This window comes from Salmo salar, chromosome ssa13 (genome assembly GCF_905237065.1).
Source record: "Salmo salar chromosome ssa13, Ssal_v3.1, whole genome shotgun sequence".
Lineage (NCBI taxonomy): Eukaryota > Metazoa > Chordata > Actinopteri > Salmoniformes > Salmonidae > Salmo > Salmo salar.
The window spans coordinates 22,552,318-22,570,283 of record NC_059454.1 but is presented as its reverse complement, the minus strand read 5'-3'; the positions used below and the strand labels follow the sequence as shown (position 1 = coordinate 22,570,283).

At 42.6% G+C, this 17,966-nt stretch overlaps 1 protein-coding gene across 11 annotated transcripts in view; it reads left to right on the top strand.

Moving 5' to 3' along the window:
- The first annotated feature begins 831 nt into the window (after positions 1-831).
- Positions 832-17,966, top strand: part of LOC106566616 (serine/threonine-protein kinase WNK2) — a 96,225-nt gene continuing 79,090 nt past the window's right edge. For 8 of the 11 annotated variants that reach the window (XR_006758514.1, XM_014134798.2, XM_045693055.1 and 5 more), the window contains exons 1-2: positions 832-1,104; positions 6,594-7,385. Coding sequence is in view for 10 of the 11 variants with exons in the window: in XM_014134798.2 (XP_013990273.2) it covers positions 6,750-7,385 (636 nt within the window). In the remaining variant the exon portion in view is untranslated. The remainder of the gene's footprint in view (positions 1,105-6,593; positions 7,386-17,966) is intronic. The other 3 variants (XM_014134807.2, XM_045693054.1, XM_014134803.2) reach the window with 1 other exon arrangement.

Here is a 17,966-nt window from a genome sequence, read left to right as displayed (position 1 = left end):
GGACAGCAGTATGGTCATATTCACGCCATTATCAATATAATGTGTTGTCGTCCTTACTACCTCTGATCTCGTCTACATTTACTTTGAACTTTTACTCAAGTATGACAATTTAGTAACTTTTCCACCACTGTACTGAAGTACATTTAGAACCAGATACTTTTAGACTTTTACTCAAGTAGTATTTTACTGGGTGACTTTCACTATTACTTAAGTCATTTTCTATTAAGGTCTCTCTCTCACTCACACACACACACACACACACAGAGAGAGAGAGAGAGAGATGTAGACCAGATCATTTCATAGGAAATAGCTACTAGCTGTCTTTAATAAAATGAAGTCTCCTGCCCATACAGCTCAAAATAAATTGAATACCATGTGATCAGTCTTTCAGATGGGACGTTAAACCTGTGTCCTGACTCTCTGTGGTCACTAAAGATCCCATGGCACTTATCGTAAGAGTAGGTGTGTTAACCCAGGTGTCCTGGCTAAATTCCCAATCTGAGCCTCCTACCGTCACGGTCACCTAATCATACCCAGTTTACGATAGGCTCATTCATCCTCGCCCCTGAAACTATTCCCCAGGTCGTTGCTGTAAATGAGAATGTCTTCTCAGTCAACTTACCTGGTAAAATAATGGTTAAATAAAATAAAAACATCTAAAGAAGTAGCGTTTTTGAACAACTGCAATAGCCAATGTAGGTATTTTTGTTGTTGTTGTTGCGGGATATACCGTTTCACTAGTGGACGAAGCAAATGGGCTGGGTCAACACGTATCGCCTCCTCTGTTGTCGCAAGCTGAACGTGCGCTTTAATTGGGTGGCCCTCCAGTCATTACTATGGGCGTGGAACCTGTAAAAAGGGGACCTCGCAGCAGTAGACAGTAGTTGCATTTACCGGGCTGATTTATTTTGTGATGGAAAACACTGACGACCTATTAACGTTTCAAGTTAAATACTGAGGAAATTTACCCGGACACCAGCATTACAACTCTTGAAGATTCATCGCCTCTGAAAGTCGTATGACAGACACTCGCGCAGGTAACCTGCAGAAAGATAAACCGCACGCGTATTTCCCACATCGGATGAGTCGAGGCCGGGAAGCAAGGTTGGTGACATTCCGTCCGAATTGGCTACAGTATTCTCGTTTATAATTATTTACAGCTTGGACTTAACAGCTATATGGAACGAAAATAAGCAATTATGGTTAGACGGATAAACTGTTCTCGTTTTGCTGTCTCGTCGTGGTTCAACCTTCCTATATACTGTCATTGGGTTCAACGTTGTTTCATTTGGAGCTAGCATCAGTCGGCTAGCTAGCATCATCAGCCAGCTTCCTTGCCTGTTCAAACGAGTTACGTTAGGCTCCAAACAAATTACCACTAATGTATTTACATTTTCAGTGGGTGTTATGTTTTCTCAACGGGTAGCTACCTAACTAGATCACATTGTCAATTATTTCACAAGCTCTTGCTGATGTGAATCTTATCAGGCTACATTTTATTTCAGCCTGGTCTCTAAGACTACACGTAACATGGTAAACGAAAACCCTGAACACTCAATTTGTATGATGTGGTGTTTGGTATGGTTACATAAGATAGGTTACTTAAGACCAAAAAATGAAAGGAAGGGTGGTTGAACTGGTGGGCCTATAACCAATGTCTAGCATCAACGTAATGTAATGTAAAAATCCCAAAGGTTGGGTGTCTGAATCTCCTCTATCCATGAATAAACAGAATATTCCTCATTTAAGTTAATATGGGTTAAATAGAATAGTAACTGAAATATGAACACTGACTGTAGGACTACAACCTCTCACATGTAATAATAATTCCTGCACAACTATGCATTTCTTGCAGTGAAATTATACAACAAGTTAATTTTGTTTCTACAGGAGTGGAGTAATTTCTTTCAGCGTCTCTTGAACGAATGTGTGTGTAATGTGTTTATCTTTGACACTGTTATGCAAGCAGACAGTACACCACATGACCAGAAGTATGTGGACACCTGCTCATTGACCATCTCATTCCAAAATAATGAACATTAATATGAAGTTCCCCCCCCCCCCCCTTGCTGCAATAACAACCTTCACTCTTCTGGGAAGGCTTTCTACTAGATATTGGAACATTGCTGCGATGACTTGCTTCCATTCAGCCACGAGCATTAGTGAGGTCAGGCACTGATGTTGGGTGATTAGGCCTGGCCCGCAGTCAGCGTTCCAATTCATCCCAAAGGTGTACGATGGGGTTGAGGTCAGGGCTCTGTGCAGGCCAGTCAAGTTCTTCCACACCGATCTCGACAAACCATTTCTGTATGGACCTCGCTTTGTGCATGGGTGCATTGTCATGCTTAAACAGGAAAGAGCTTTACCAAACTGTTGCCACAAAGTTGAAAGCACAGAATCGTCTAGAATGCCATTGTATGCTGTAGCGTTAAGATTTCCCTAACCATGAAAAACAGCCCCAGAGCGTTGTGGGTGTCCACATACTTTTGTCTACATGTACTTTTGTGTATAGTACCAGTCAAGTTTGGACATATAATAGTGAAGACATCAAAGCTATGAAATAACACATGGAATCATGAAGCAACCAAAAAAGTGTTAAACAAATCTAAATATATTTTAGATTAATCAAAGTAGCCACCCTTTGCCTTGATGACAGCTTTGCACACTCTTGGCATTCTCTCAACCAACTTCACCTCGAATGCTTTTCCAACAGTCTTGAAGTAGTTCCCACATATGCTGAGCGCTTGGCTGCTTTTCCTTCACTCTGCGGGCCAAGTCATCCCAAACCATCTCAATTGGGTTGAGGTCGGGTGATTGTGAAGGCTAAGTCATCTGATGCAGCATTCCATCACTCTCCCAAATAGCCCTTACACAGCCTGGAGGTGTGTTGGGTCATTGTCCTGTTGAAAAACAAATGATAGTCCTACTAAGCGCAAACCAGATGAGCTGGTGTATCGCTGTGGTAGCCATGCTGGTTAAGTGTGCCTCGAATTCTAAATAACACTGTCACCAGCAAAGCACCATCACACCACCTCCATGCTTCATGGTGGGAACCACACATGCGGAGATCATCCGTTCACCTACTCTGCGTCTCAGAAAGACATGGCGGTTGGAACCAAAATATCAAGTTTGGACTGAGACCAAAGGACCGATTTCTACCAGTCTAATGTCCATTGCTCGTGTTTCTTGGCACAAGCAAGTCTCTTATTGGTGTCCTTTAGTGATGGTTACTTTGCAGCAATTTGATCATGAAGGCCTGTTTCACGCAGTCTCCTCTGAACAGTTGATGTTGATCTGTGTTAATTGAACTTTGAGGCATTTATTTGTGCTGCAATTTCTGAGGCTGGTAACTCGAATGAACTTATTCTCTGCAACATAAGTAACTCTGGGTCTTCATTTCCTGTGGTGGTCCTCATGAGAGCCAGTTTCATTGTAGTGCTTGATGGTTTTTGCGACTGCACTTGAAGAAACTTCCAAAGTTCTTAATGTTCTGGATTGACTGACCTTCATGTCTTAAAGTAATAATGGACTGTCCTTTTGCTTATTTGAGCTGTTCTTGCCATAATATGGACTTGGTCTTTTACCAAATAAGGATATCTTCTGTATACCACCTCTACCTTGTCACAACACAACTGATTTGGCTCAAGGAATTCCAGAAATTAACTTTTAACAAGGCACACCTGTTAATTGAAATGCATTCCAGGTGAGTACCTCATGAAGCTGGTTGAGAGCTTTGCACACTCTTGGCGTTCCAACACTTGGTTACTACATGATTTTATAGTTTGTCTTAACTATTATTCTACAACGTAAAAAATAAAGAAACCCTTGAATGTGTCTGGTATGTACAGTGCATTCGGAAATTATTCAGACGCCTTGACTTTTTCCAAATTTTTGTTATGTTACAGCTTTATTCTAAAAGGTATAAATTGATGAGAAACAATCTACACACAATACCCCATAATGACAAAGCAAAAACGGGTATAGAAAATGTTGCAAATGTATAACAAAACATTTACTCAATACTTTTTGAAGCAGCGACTACAACCTCGATTCTTCGCGGGTATGATGCTACAGGCTTGGCACACCTGTATTTGGGGAGTTTCTCCCCTTCTCTGCAGATCCTCTCAAACTCTGTTAGGTTGGATGGGGAGCACAGCTTTTTTTTTTTTTTTTTCTTCTCTCTCCAGGGTCATTGTCCTGTTGGAAGGTGAACCTTTGCCCCAGTCTGAGGTCCTGAGCGCTCTGGTGACGGTTTTCATCAAGGATCTCTAAGTACTTTGCTCTGTTCATTTTTCCCTCGATCCTGACTAGTTTCCCTGCCTCTGAAAAACATCCCCACAGCATGGTGCTGCCACCACCATGCTTCACTGTAGGGATGGTGCCAGGTTTCCTCCAGATGTGACGCTTGGCATTCAGACCAAAGAGTAAAATCTTGGTTTCATCAGACCAGAGGATCTTGTTTCTCATGTTCTCAGAGTCCTTTAGGTGCCTTTTTGGGAAAACAGCCTGCATGTAGTTATGTGGCTTCCGTCTGGCCACTCTACCATAAAGGCCTGATTGGTGGAGTGCTTCAAGGATGCTTGTCCTTCTGGAAGGTTCTCCCCAGAGGGACTCTAGAGCTCTGTCAGACTGACCATCGGGTTCTTGGTCACCTCCCTGACCAAGGCCCTTCTCCCCCGATTGCTCAGTTTGGCTGGGTGGCCAGCTGAAGGAAGAGTCTTGGTTGTTCCAAACTTCTTCCATTTAAGAATGATGGAGGCCACTGATCTTGGGGACCTTCAGTGCTGCAGTTATGTTTTGGTACCCTTCCCCAGATATTTTCCTTTGACACAATCCTGTCTCGGAGCTCTACGGACAACTCTTTCGACCTCGTGGCTTGGTTTTTGTTCTGAAATGCACTGTCAACTGTGGGACCTTGTGTCGACAGGTGTGAGCCTCTCCAAATCATGTCCAATCAATTGAATTTACCACAGGTGGACTCCACTCAAGTTGTAGAAACAGCTCAAGGATGATCAATGGAAACAGGATGCACCAGAGCTTAATTTCAAGTCTCCATAGCAAAGGGTCTGAATAGTTATGTATATAAGGTATTTCATTTGTTTTTTATATTTGTAATAAATTAGCAAAAATGTCAACCTGTTTTTGCTTTGCCGTTATGTGTGTAAATTAAGAAGGAAAAACGTGTATTTAATCCATTGTAGAATAATGCTGCAACGTAACAATGTGGAAAAAGCCAAGGGGTCTGAATACTTTCTTGTGTGTTTTCAACCAATCAAAATATGCACCCAAGACAAACTGAGGTCTTATCAGAAACGTGTTGTCGTTTTTCACAGATTTTAATTTCCTTAACCAGTGACACTGACGTTTTGCACAGGACTAATCTTACCACTGTTTTGGAGTTACTGCCATTTTTCTCCCTGGTCCCTAAACAAAACAGACAATTTTACCAGTGATAACAAGATTACTAATGCATTCATTCTATTGACTTAAGACCTTATTCTGGTGAGCACTTTATTTAGTCTTCTGGGGCAAGAAGTTATGACAGAGTAGCTGCATGTATCAAACTATAGTTGACAAACAAATGGCCTACCAAATGTCGGAAATTATAATATAGCATACGACATGTAAAAAATGATAAGCAGAAACGTAATGTAAATTAATTCTAATAGGCAAATTATGGACTTCACACAACACCCCATGATATGGGAAACTGAGCCTGTGCAGACCTTTAAAAACAACAGTAAACGGGATAAGATGTTTATATGCCACAGTATCCCGTCTTAGATCAGCATATCCCAGGCATCTTATCCGGGTTTCTCATAACCGGAATAAGCTTTTTTTGAGGTATTGTAAATACTTGAGTATAATAATGTGATATTGGTGTGCATGTAAATGTGGTCAGACTACTTTAGAATGTTTGCTAATTTGCAGCTTGCAACTACTTAACTTTTTTTGTTGATACTTTGCAACTACTAGACCGTCCCTTAACCCTTTAACTATAACCGCTAGTTAGCCACCCAGCTAAAGTTAGCCACAATGTTTTAATTTGTATTAGATCATACATATTGCAAATTCTTAACATATTGTATGAATTGCAATTTGTACCATATAAGAAGAATTGTAATTCGTAACATCATACGAAATGGATGATGGACAGCCACAAATTTGAATATGTAACATATTATACTAATTGTAGTGTCCCAGATTTGTCTACCATGTTACGTGTACCCCTATCTCCAGGTTGTTTATCTAGCTAGCTAGCTAGCTAGCTCTTTATTTTATGTTCACCTGCTAAATGCTGTAGTTTACATTCATTAAATAGCTATCTGGCTAGATACATCCTTTCAGCCAGCTTTTACAACCATTTGTTTTTCAGTGTCATCTTTCCTCTCTGGCATTTTAATTTCTCAAACTTTTGCTAGTTATTCCTATGTCTGTATGACTGAGCCAGGAAGCAGAAAACAACATTTGGTTTAGATCTAGCTATATATTTTGAGAAATAAACCTTGCAAGTCCATGTTAATGCTTTTGGCTTCCACTCCTTTTAAATCTTTCAACACTTTTTTTTTTTTTTTTTTTTGCTTCTGTTTTAGATTGATGTGCACGCTGACATCGTTCCGTTGATACCCCGATGCTGAAGAATTGTCACCGGGCGTGCGCTGCAGATATTCGGCCCCCACTCCATCTTCACGTCGGGAATAGCCATGGTAATCATCTGGAAAAGTCAGTGATTCAACAATTAAATCGCCATGGAATCGGGTGCTGAGCCCGATGGATTTAAATACCCATCTCTTCCCAATTCGCAATGTGAACTCAACATAAATATGTATGAGACTATCAGAGACGGAAACGTCACTAATATGGACACTTCGACGGTCGTGAGAGGTGGGAGTGACCCTAGTGCATATCCTCCATCGAATTATCAGCGGATCGTGCGCCAAAGATTCATCAGGAGAAGTTTGTGGTTCTCAGACTCTGATGAGCAGGCCTTTGAGGTGCCAGAATGTGACAACAGGAGTAAAATCCTCAACGTAAGCCTGCGCACGATAGTTGACAGGACACGGGGGGCTCGGTTGGGGCCACAGGAGAGTTCCACTCCCGAGAGTCATGGGGGGAAGAAAGACGGCGCCACAGAGGGTGCCAGTGCTGATGAAAAGGAGAAAGCTGTGGATAAATTGAATGTTACATCCACCGACGGCAGTAAAAACACTGTCAGAACTGCTAGCGAGGAGAACGAGGAAGAGGCTGAGATGAAAGCTGTTTCCACGTCCCCTGGGGGACGGTTTCTCAAGTTCGATATCGAGCTCGGGAGAGGGTCCTTCAAGACTGTTTATAAAGGTCTGGATACCGACACCTGGGTGGAAGTTGCCTGGTGTGAACTTCAGGTAAGATGCTGTACCGTTTTTATATATATTTTTTTGCCCATAAAGTGTCCTGATGCTCAAGCACTTCACTGCAGTTGTGACTATGAAGACCTATTTGATCTGCTCAACCTTTTAATACATTTTTTAAATATATTTTTATAGTAATGCAGCTAAGGGTTTAATTTGGACAATTATAGATTGGGAAGTTAACACACTTGAGTCTATTTTTCCTAAAGGCCTGCTATGAAACATCACATTAAGTATCAACATGCCTCTATGTGAGTGAGTCCTCTGGATCTCTCTGATGGGTGTCCTACTCGACTGGTTGGTTTCAGAGTGATTTCCATTAGAGGGCTGATGCATGGCTCTCACAGTCCTCTCTCTTATGCTGTCAGTGAACGTTCACACTTCATGACAGCATAATGGTGATGTCTACGGGGCGCTGTCAATCAGCTAGACTACTATAGGGAATGGGAATCTACTAAGTTGTAAATGGGTTTCCACTAAATTTTAAATGGTTTAGAGCTCTGTAAGATTGACAAGCATTTGTCACTGCCATTGACCAAGAGGCCTTTGTAGACTACAGTGACTATTCTTACGGTCTTGTTGAAACAAGGAAAGACTACCTGATCTAAGTGTGTTAGACACTGGAAAATCACAAACAAATTATTTCCGACCTCAAGTCTGCAGTGCGGGATTATCACTACTTCTCTCTCACAGGAAGCATAGTTTTAAATGAACGACAGTCAGTAACCATGACTAGCCTCCTCATGGACCTAGTGTCACTAGTGCAGACACAAACAAACCCATATAACAATCCAAATGTGCTGGATAGCCTATGTGAATACAATTTCATATAATACTAAAAAGAATTTCCTGTTACCATATTGGGCTGTATTTAAGCAGTCAGACAGTATAGGGTAGAGTGCTTGTTAGAGTTTTGTCCCAGCAGTATGCAGATGAGGGGTAAACCCCCTGCTGTGCAACAGGAGGGTTGCTGACGGGAAGCAGCTGAAACGTGCTGATGCATGCTGGGAGCGGTGTGGTGGCCCTGTGGCCTTGATGAAGCTCTTTCAGGTGTGTGTGTCAGTGAGAATGTTGCTTGCTTGGCCTACCTCATGGGACCATGAAAAGTTATCCCAAAGTGAAATCTCAGGAGTGTAGCTGTGTCTCCCTCCTATTCAGAGAAGGGCCTTTCAACGTTGTTCAAGCAATGACACGCTTGGCCCTGAGAGACAGATTCAGCTCTTCACTGGGATGATGATGCCATGTAGGTGTTCATGGAATCGAGGAAGCCAATATCTCCTCAAACAAGCAAAGTATGACCCATAATTGGACACCAGATGTGGAACAGTAAATCATTCATTTTATAGCCTACTGTTTTCCCATAGCTGTTTGCAAACACTCCCTCTAGTGGACAGTTTGCTACAACAACAATCACCATTCAAGGTTCCATTTTCCCACTACCATTTTCTTCCTCGGTTCTCTCTATGTAGGCTTTTTGTATTATCGGTTTTAGCAGATTGTTCCTCATAAATGGCATTGTTGACAGATGCTGCCCTGCTCAATGGTTTTCATCAGAACGCTGATGCTTTCTGGTTCTTCCCTAGGACTTTTAGCCTAGTTTATTAGAAGCATTGATTATAGCTTAAAGTGGCCCCATTGATTGAGTCACATGTTGGTGCCTTAAGTAATTGATTAGAAATGGTAGTGTTTTCACTGTTATTGACCAATCAGATAGTGGTCTACAAGTGATTGATTGGGTGTAACTCCATATGTTAATTTATCAGGTAGTCAAGTGGACTGGCTCATAATATTACTCTGTGGATTTGACCATACAGCTTTTCTTTTGGTGCCAGTCACCTGGCTTTGGTCATCGTTATGATTCTGCCATCATGGACGTGTCTGACGTTCATATGATTTGGCATGCATCCTATAGGACAGAGGTGCTGAACTCTTAGCCAATGAGGTCTGGAGCCTGCTGGTTTTCTGTTCTACTTGATGATTAATTGCACACACCTGGTGTCCCAGGTCTAAATCAGTTCCTGATTAGAGGGGCACAATGGGGGAAAAAATGCAGTGGAACTGGCCTCCAGGTCCAGAGTTGAGTTTGAGGGATATAGCACCTAATGTGGGTGGGTGTCTGTGTAATCTAATTATGGACAGGCATGTGAGATTGAACATAGATCCACTTAGACTGTGCTGCAATACAGTCTACTAGCTAAGTGAGGTTCATCAGCATGTACTAGATGGCCTATAAAGGGCCTGTTTTACTAGTACACATCTAGTACACTGTCTGAAGGGCCCAGACAAGCCTCTGGAGTTTAATGAGGAAAAAATGCTCTCTACCCTTCCGTCACCCCGACGCCTCATTCACCCACAACAGTGCATGGTAGCCTCAGCTACTGTGCACATTTTGCCCTCAGCCGGGCACGTGGGTGGTGCCAGTCCTATGTTGTTCAGTGTACTCTGTGGTGCTATGCGAATGTTGCTGGAGCGTTTCTTGTATAGGATAGAAAGAGGGGAACGTCTCAGTGATTTTAAAAAAATAAATAAAAAAAAAAAAAATTTTGTTCCACTGTTTCCCTCCCTCTGTCGGTCATGTGGCCCTCCTGCCTGGAAGTTTAATCTGGTCCTGTGCTGTCTCTCTCCCTCTTGGTCTCCCCCCCTCACTTACTCTCTCTTGCTCTTTCTCTCTGCTACTGGCTTCCTCTTGCTCTCTTCTCTCAAGCTTGTCTCTCTTACTCAGTCTCTGCCTCTTTCTATCTACACAACTTTCTCTGTCTACCCTGGCACCACACAGATGGCAGAGGGACAGATGCTAATCTGTGTGCTGATAAGGGAGAAATTCCATTGTCTCACGCACATCTATGTGTAACTGATAGATGCACGCTCTCACACGCATCCTACATGTTAATGTATATAAATTCTAAAGTCTAATTTTTGTTGTCGGACCCCAGTAAGACCAGCTGTCACCATAGGCATTCGCTAATGGGGATCCTAATAAACACCAACGCACACTGGTCCTACTCGGCTACTAATCATCAAGGTCTGTCACTCAAACTCTTGGAAGTTCTTTGGTTCTGACTCACACTAGCTCAGTTCTGTTTTATTAAGATGGTGTATAATCAGGTCTTGCACACATACAGAGTTGAGTGTGCGCTGGTATTTGGCAGGGTGCACGCTGCTCTGCAGATAAAATCTACTGTTGTGCTTCTGTATGCAGTGATTGTGCTGACACCATGGCAGTGGAATGAAGCTTGCTCTCGCTGAGATAAGGACAGTAACTGCACACCCCTCTAACCAGTTCTACTGGGTGTTGAGCATACTCTGACCAAAAGTCTGGACTTCCTGTTTTGGATTGAGGCCTATTGTAAAAGGCCCAGTGTCTTCAAAGTGTGAAAATGATATATAAATACACGGTTGGAATAATGGTGTGAAAATGATAATGCCCTTTTAGTGTAAGCAGTTTGAAAAGGCGGCGTGGGATGGAGTTTTGGCCTGCCTGGCGACATCACCAGGTGGTACATTTGTTAATTGACTAAGAGTTCCAAACCTCTCTGCCAATAACAGCTAGTTTGTAGTTTTCCACTCCCAGACATTCCTAGGCAAATTCTTGATTGAGAAATTGCTCTTTTGCTAAGAAGCAATTTTTGTTTGACCATTTTTTTAATTGACAAATACAATAAGGTACTTAATGGTTTGTGTAGTGTGTGTGCACTGCAAGTTATGAAAGCAATTTACAGTTTGGAAAAATAAAACAGTTGTCTAAGTTTATTGGTCACAGCCCATGGGGCAGTGAGAGGTACACAATGGCTCTAACAGGGCCTCATCAGTGGCTGTGGCCTCCAGCATGTCAGAGCTCCTTTGTCACAGAGCCATGGTGAAGTGGGCCAAGCCCATTACAGGTGTACTGTAAAGCACATACAGGACCAGGCTATGCTCGGGTAGCTGTAGCTAGAGTGTGTGAACTGTAGGAAAGGCCTTGACTAGTCCATGACAGAGTTAGTCCTTGTCATACGCCTGTATGTTTGAAATGGTGAAACTCACACTGACAAAGCCTAGCAGGTGTAAAGAAATGGTAGGCCTAGTCACTGACAGAAGTTTCCTTAGTGGGCCAACCGTATCACAGACCTGGAGTCATTCTCTCTGACAGCAACGGTCGGATCCTGCATTCCAGAGTTTATCACAGAAGGGTTATACATGTACATTGCCTTCGGAAAATATTCAGACCCCTTGACTTTTTCCACATTTTTGTTACGTTACAGCCTTATTCTAAAATGGATTAAAAAAATATACTGCTCAAAAAAATAAAGGGAACACTTAAACGACATCCTAGATCTGAATGAAAGAAATAATCTTATTAAATACTTTTTTCTTTACATAGTTGAATATGCTGACAACAAAATCACACAAATAATCAATGGAAATCCAATTTATCAACCCATGGAGGTCTGGATTTGGAGTCACACTCAAAATTAAAGTGGAAAACCACACTACAGGCTGATCCAACTTTGATGTAATGTCCTTAAAACAAGTCAATGAGGCTCAGTAGTGTGTGTGTGTGGCCTCCACGTGCCTGTATGACCTCCCTACAACGTCTGGGCATGCTCCTGATGAGGTGGCGGATGGTCTCCTGAGGGATCTCCTCCCAGACCTGGACTAAAGCATCCGCCAACTCCTGGACATTCTGTGGTGCAACGTGGCGTTGGTGGATGGAGCGAGACATGATGTGCTCAATTGGATTCAGGTCTGGGGAACGGGCTGGCCAGTCCATAGCATCAATGCCTTCCTCCTTGCAGGAACTGCTGACACACTCCAGCCACATGAGGTCTAGCATTGTCTTGCATTAGGAGGAACCCAGGGCCAACCGCACCAGCATATGGTCTCACAAGGGGTCTGAGGATCTCATCTCGGTACCTAATGGCAGTCAGGCTACCTCTGGCGAGCACAGGGAGGGCTGTGCGGCCCCCCCAAAGAAATGCCACCCCACACCATGACTGACCCACCGCCAAACCGGTCATGCTAGAGGATGTTGCAGGCAGCAGAACGTTTTCCACGGCGTCTCCAGACTGTCACGTCTGTCACGTGCTCAGTGTGAACCTGCTTTCATCTGTGAAGAGCACAGGGCGCCAGTGGCGAATTTGCCAATCTTGGTGTTCTCTGGCAAATGCCAAACGTCCTGCACGGTGTTGGGCTGTAAGCACAACCCCCCCACCTGTGGACGTCGGGCCCTCATACCACCCTCATGGAGTCTGTTTCTGACCGTTTGAGCAGACACATGCACATTTGTGGCCTGCTGGAGGTCATTTTGCAGGGCTCTGGCAGTGCTCCTGCTCCTCCTTGCACAAAGGCGGAGGTAGCGGTCCTGCTGCTGGGTTGTTGGCCTCCTCCACGTCTCCTGATGTACTGGCCTGTCTCCTGGTAGCGCCTCCATGCTATGGACACTACGCTGACAGACACAGCAAACCTTCTTGCCACAGCTCGCATTGATGTGCCATCCTGGATGAGCTGCACTACCTGAGCCACTTGTGTGGGTTGTAGACTCCGTCTCATGCTACCACTAGAGTGAAAGCACCGCCAGCATTCAAAAGTGACCAAAACATCAGCCAGGAAGCATAGGAACTGAGAAATGGTCTGTGGTCACCACCTGCAGAACCACTCCTTTATTGGGGGTGTCTTGCTAATTGCCTATAATTTCCACCTGTTGTCTACTCCATTTGCACAACAGCATGTGAAATTTATTGTCAATCAGTGTTGCTTCCTAAGTGGACAGTTTGATTTCACAGAAGTGTGATTGACTTGGAGTTACATTGTGTTGTTTAAGTGTTCCTTTTTATTTTTTGGAGCAGTGTATAAAATCCTCAGCAATCTACACACAATAACAAAGCGAAAACAGGTTTTTAGAAATGTTTTTAATAAATATATATTACACACAGTTGAAGTCGGAAGTTTACGTACACTTGGGTTGGAGTCACTAACTCCTTTTTCAACCACTCCACAAGCTATAGTTTTTGCAAGTCAGTTTGGACATCTACTTTGTGCATGACTAGTAATTTTTCCAATTTTAATTTTTTTTTAAATTTTATTTTTTAAGACGGGCTATTTCACTTATTCACTATCACAATTCCAGTGGGTCAGAAGTTTACGTACACTAGGTTGACTGTGCCTTTAACAGCTTGGAAAATTCCCGAAAATGTCATGCCTTCTGATAGGCTAATTGACATAATTTGAGTCAATTGGAGGTGTACCTGTGGATGTATGTCAAGGTCTACCTTCAAACTCAGTGGCTCTTTGCTTGACATCATGGGAAAATCAAAAGAAATCAACCAAGACCTCAGAAAAAAAATGGTAGACTTCCACAAGTCTGGTTCATCCTTGGGCGCAATTTCCAAATGCCTGAAGGTACCACGTTCATCTGTACAAACACCATGGGACCACGCAACCCTCATACCGCTCAGGAAGGAGAAGCATTTTGTCTCCTAGAGATGAACGAACTTTGGTGTGAAAAGTGCAAATCAATCCCAGAACAGCAAAGGACTTTGAAGATGCTAGAGGAAACAAGTACAAAAGTATTTATATCGACAGTAAAACGATTCCTATATCGACATGACTTGAAAGGCCGCTCAGCAAGGAAGAAGCCACTGCTCCAAAACCGCCATAAGACCCACAACTATGGTTTGCAACTGCATATAGGGACAAAGATCGTACTTTTTGGAGAAATGTCCTCTGGTCTGATGAAACAAAAATGGTACTGTTTGGCCATAATGACCATCGTTATGTTTGGAGGAAAAAGGGGACGGGGGTGGCAGCATCATGTGGTGGGGGTGCTTTGCTGCAGGAGGGGCTGGTACACTTCACAAAATAGATGGCTTCATGAGGAGTAAACTTGTGTGGATATATTGAAGCAACATCTCAAGACATCAGTCAGGAAGTTAAAGCTTGGACGCAAATGGGTCTTCCAAATGGACAATGACCCCAAGCAGACTTCCCAAGTTGTCAAAATGGCTTAAGGACAATAAAGTCAAGGTATTGGAGTGACCATCACAAAGCCTTGACCTCAGTCCCATAGAAAATTTGTGGGCAGACCTGAAAGTGTGCGAGCGAGGAGGCCTACAAACCTGACTCAGTTACACCAGCTTTGTCAGGAGGAATGGGCAAAATTCACCCCAACTTATTGTGGGAAGCTTGTGGAAGGCTACCCAAAACATTTGACCCAAGTTAAACAATTTAAAGGCAATGCTACCAAATACACTCAATTAGTATGCAGACTTCTGACCCACTGGAAATGTGATGAAATAAAAGCTGAAATAAATCACTCTTATTCTGACATTTCACTTTCTTAAAATAAAGTGGTGATCCTAAGACGGGGAATTTTATACTAGGATTAAATGTCAGGAATTGTGAAACTAAGTTTTTAAATGTATTTGGCTAAGGTGCATGTAAACTTCTGTGTGTGTATATATATATATATATATATATGCCTTAAGTATTCAGACCCTTTGCTATGAGACTCAAAATTAAGCTTATGTGCATCCGTTTCCATTGATCATCCTTGAGCTGTTTCTACAACTTGATTTGGAGTCCACCTGTGGTAAATTTCAATTGATTGGACATGATTTGAAAGGCACATGATTTGAAAGGCACAACTGTCTAGATGCAGTACCTGTCAAGTTTGGACACCTACTCATTTAAGGGTTTTTATTTTTTTACTATTTTCTACATTGTAGTGAAGACATCACAACCTTATGAAGTTAAACATATGGAAAAATGTAGTAACAAAGTGTTAAAGAATCTAAAATATTTGGCTTGGTTTGAAGTAGCCACCCTTTACCTTGACAGCTTTGCTTACTCTAGGATTTCTCAACCAGCTTCACCTGGAATGCTTTTCCAACAGTCTTGAAGGAGTTCCCACATATGCTGAGCACTTGTTGGCTGCTTTTCCTTCACTCTGTGGTCCAACTCATCCCAATTGAGAAGTCCCACTAAGCGCAAACCAGATAGGATGCCATATCGCTGCAGAATGCTGTGGTAGCCATGCTGGTTAAGTGTGTCGAATTATAAATAAATTACAGACCGTGTCACCAGCAAAGCACCCCCACACATCATTCCCCCTCCGTGCTTCATGGTGGGAACCACACATGCAGAGATGATCCGTTCACCTACTCCTACATCTCACAAAGACAGCGGTTGTAACCAAAAATCTCAAATTTGGACTAAGACCAAAGGACAGATTTCCACCGGTCTAATGTCCATTGCTCATTTCTTGGCCCAAGCAAGTATCTTCTTATTAGTGTCCTTTTAATAGTGGTTTCTTTGCAGAAATTTGACCATGGCCTGATTCACTCAGTCTCCTCAGAACTGTTGACGTGTCTGTTACTTGAACTCTGAAGCATTTATTTGGGCTGCAATTTCTGAGGCTGGTAACTCTAATGAACTTATCCTCTGCAGCAGAAGTAACTCTGGGTCTTCCATTCCTGTGGCAGTCCTCATGAGAGCCAGTTTCATCATAGTGCTTGATGATTTTTGTGACTGCACTTGAAGAAACTTAATGTTCTGTAAAGTAATGACGAACTGCCATTTCTCTTTGCTTATTTGAGCTGTTCTTGCCATAATATGGACTTGGTCTTTTACCAAATAGGGCTATCTTCTGTATACCACCCCTACCATGTCACAACACAACTGATTGGCTCAAATGCATTAAGAAAAATAAATTCCACAAATGTTCTTTTAACAAGGCACACTTGTTAACCTGTTAGGGCTAGGGGGCAGCATTGACACGGCTGGATAAAAAACATACCCGATTTAATCTGGTTACCACTCCTACTCAGTAACTAGAATATGCATATACTTATTACATATGGATAGAAAACACCCTAAATTTTCTAAAACTGTTTGAATGGTGTCTGTGAGTATAACAGAACTCAAATGGCAGGTCAAAACCTGAGAGATTCCTTTACAGGAAGTGGCCTGTCTGACCATTTCTGGAACTTCTTTGCCATCTCTATCATTTACTAAGGATCTCTGCTCTAACGTGACACTTCCCACGTCTTCCATAGGCTCTCATAGCCCGGGAAAAAAGAGAATGTCGTCATTCCAGCCCCAGGCTGAAACACATTATCGCCTTTCTCAAGTGGCCCATCAAGAGACACTAGCTTATGCGCGTGACCCCGACCGCCCCCCCGCCTTTGGGATTTTTTCCTCTGTTTGCCGAAAAGGAGATTCCCTGTCGGAATATTATCGCTTTTCTACGAGAAATGACGTAAAAATTGATTTTAAACAGCGGTTGACATGCTTCGACGTACGGCAATGGAATACTTTGAATTTTATTGTCAGGAATTGCGCCAAGCGCGCGACACTTCTTTACTATTTCGGATAGTGTCTGGAACGCACGAACAAAACGCCGCTATTCGGATATAACGATGGATTATTTTGGACCAAACCAACATTTGTTATTGAAGTAGACGTCCTGGGTGTGCATTCTGACGAAGACAACAAAAGGTAATGACATTTTTATAATAGTAAATATGATTATGGTGAGTGCTAAACTTGCCGGGTGTCTAATTAGCGAGCCCGTGATGCCTGGGCTATGTACTTAGAATATTGCAAAATGTGCTTTCACCAAAAGCTATTTTAAAATCGGACATATCGAGTGCATAGAGGAGGTCTGTATCTATAATTCTTAAAATAATTGTTATGCTTTTTGTGAACGTTTATCGTGAGTAATTTAGTAAAATGTTAGCGAATTCCCCGTAAGTTTGCGGGGGTATGCTAGTTCTGAACGTCACATGCTAATGTAAAAAGCTGGTTTTTGATATAAATATGAACTTGATTGAACAAAACATGCATGTATTGTATAACATAATGTCCTAGGGTTGTCATCTGATGAAGATCATCAAAGGTGAGTGCTGCATTTAGCTGTCTTCTGGGTTTTGGTGACATTATATGCTGGCTTGAAAAATGGGTGTCTGATTATTTCTGGCTTGGTACTCTGCTGACATAATCTAATGTTTTGCTTTCGTTGTAAAGCCTTTTTGAAATCGGACAGTGTGGTTAGATTAACGAGAGTCTTATCTTTAAATGGCTGTAAAATAGTCATATGTTTGAGAAATTGAAGTAATAGGATTTTGAAGATTTTGAAAATCGCGCCACAGGCTGGCAGTGGATGTTACGTAGGTGGGACGAATTCGTCCCGCCGGTCCCATAGAGGTTAACCTGTTAGGGCTAGAGGGCAGTATTGACACGGCTGGATAAAAAACGTACCCGATTTAATCTGGTTACTACTCCTGCCCAGTAACTAGAATATGCATATAATTATTGGCTTTGGATAGAAAACACCCTAAAGTTTCTAAAACTGTTTGAATGGTGTCTGTGAGTTTAACAGAACTCATTTGGCAGGCAAAAACCTGAGAAGATTTCATGCAGGAAGTGGCCTGTCTGACAAGGTGTCGTTCTTCTTGTCTCTGTTTATTGAAGAGTGAGGATCTTAGCTGTCCCGTGACACTTCCTACGGCTGCCATAGGTTTTCAGAAGGCGGCAATACGCTGAATCGTGGCTTTGCAGGCTCTGGCTGAAACAAAGTAGCGCGTTTGGGTAGTGGCT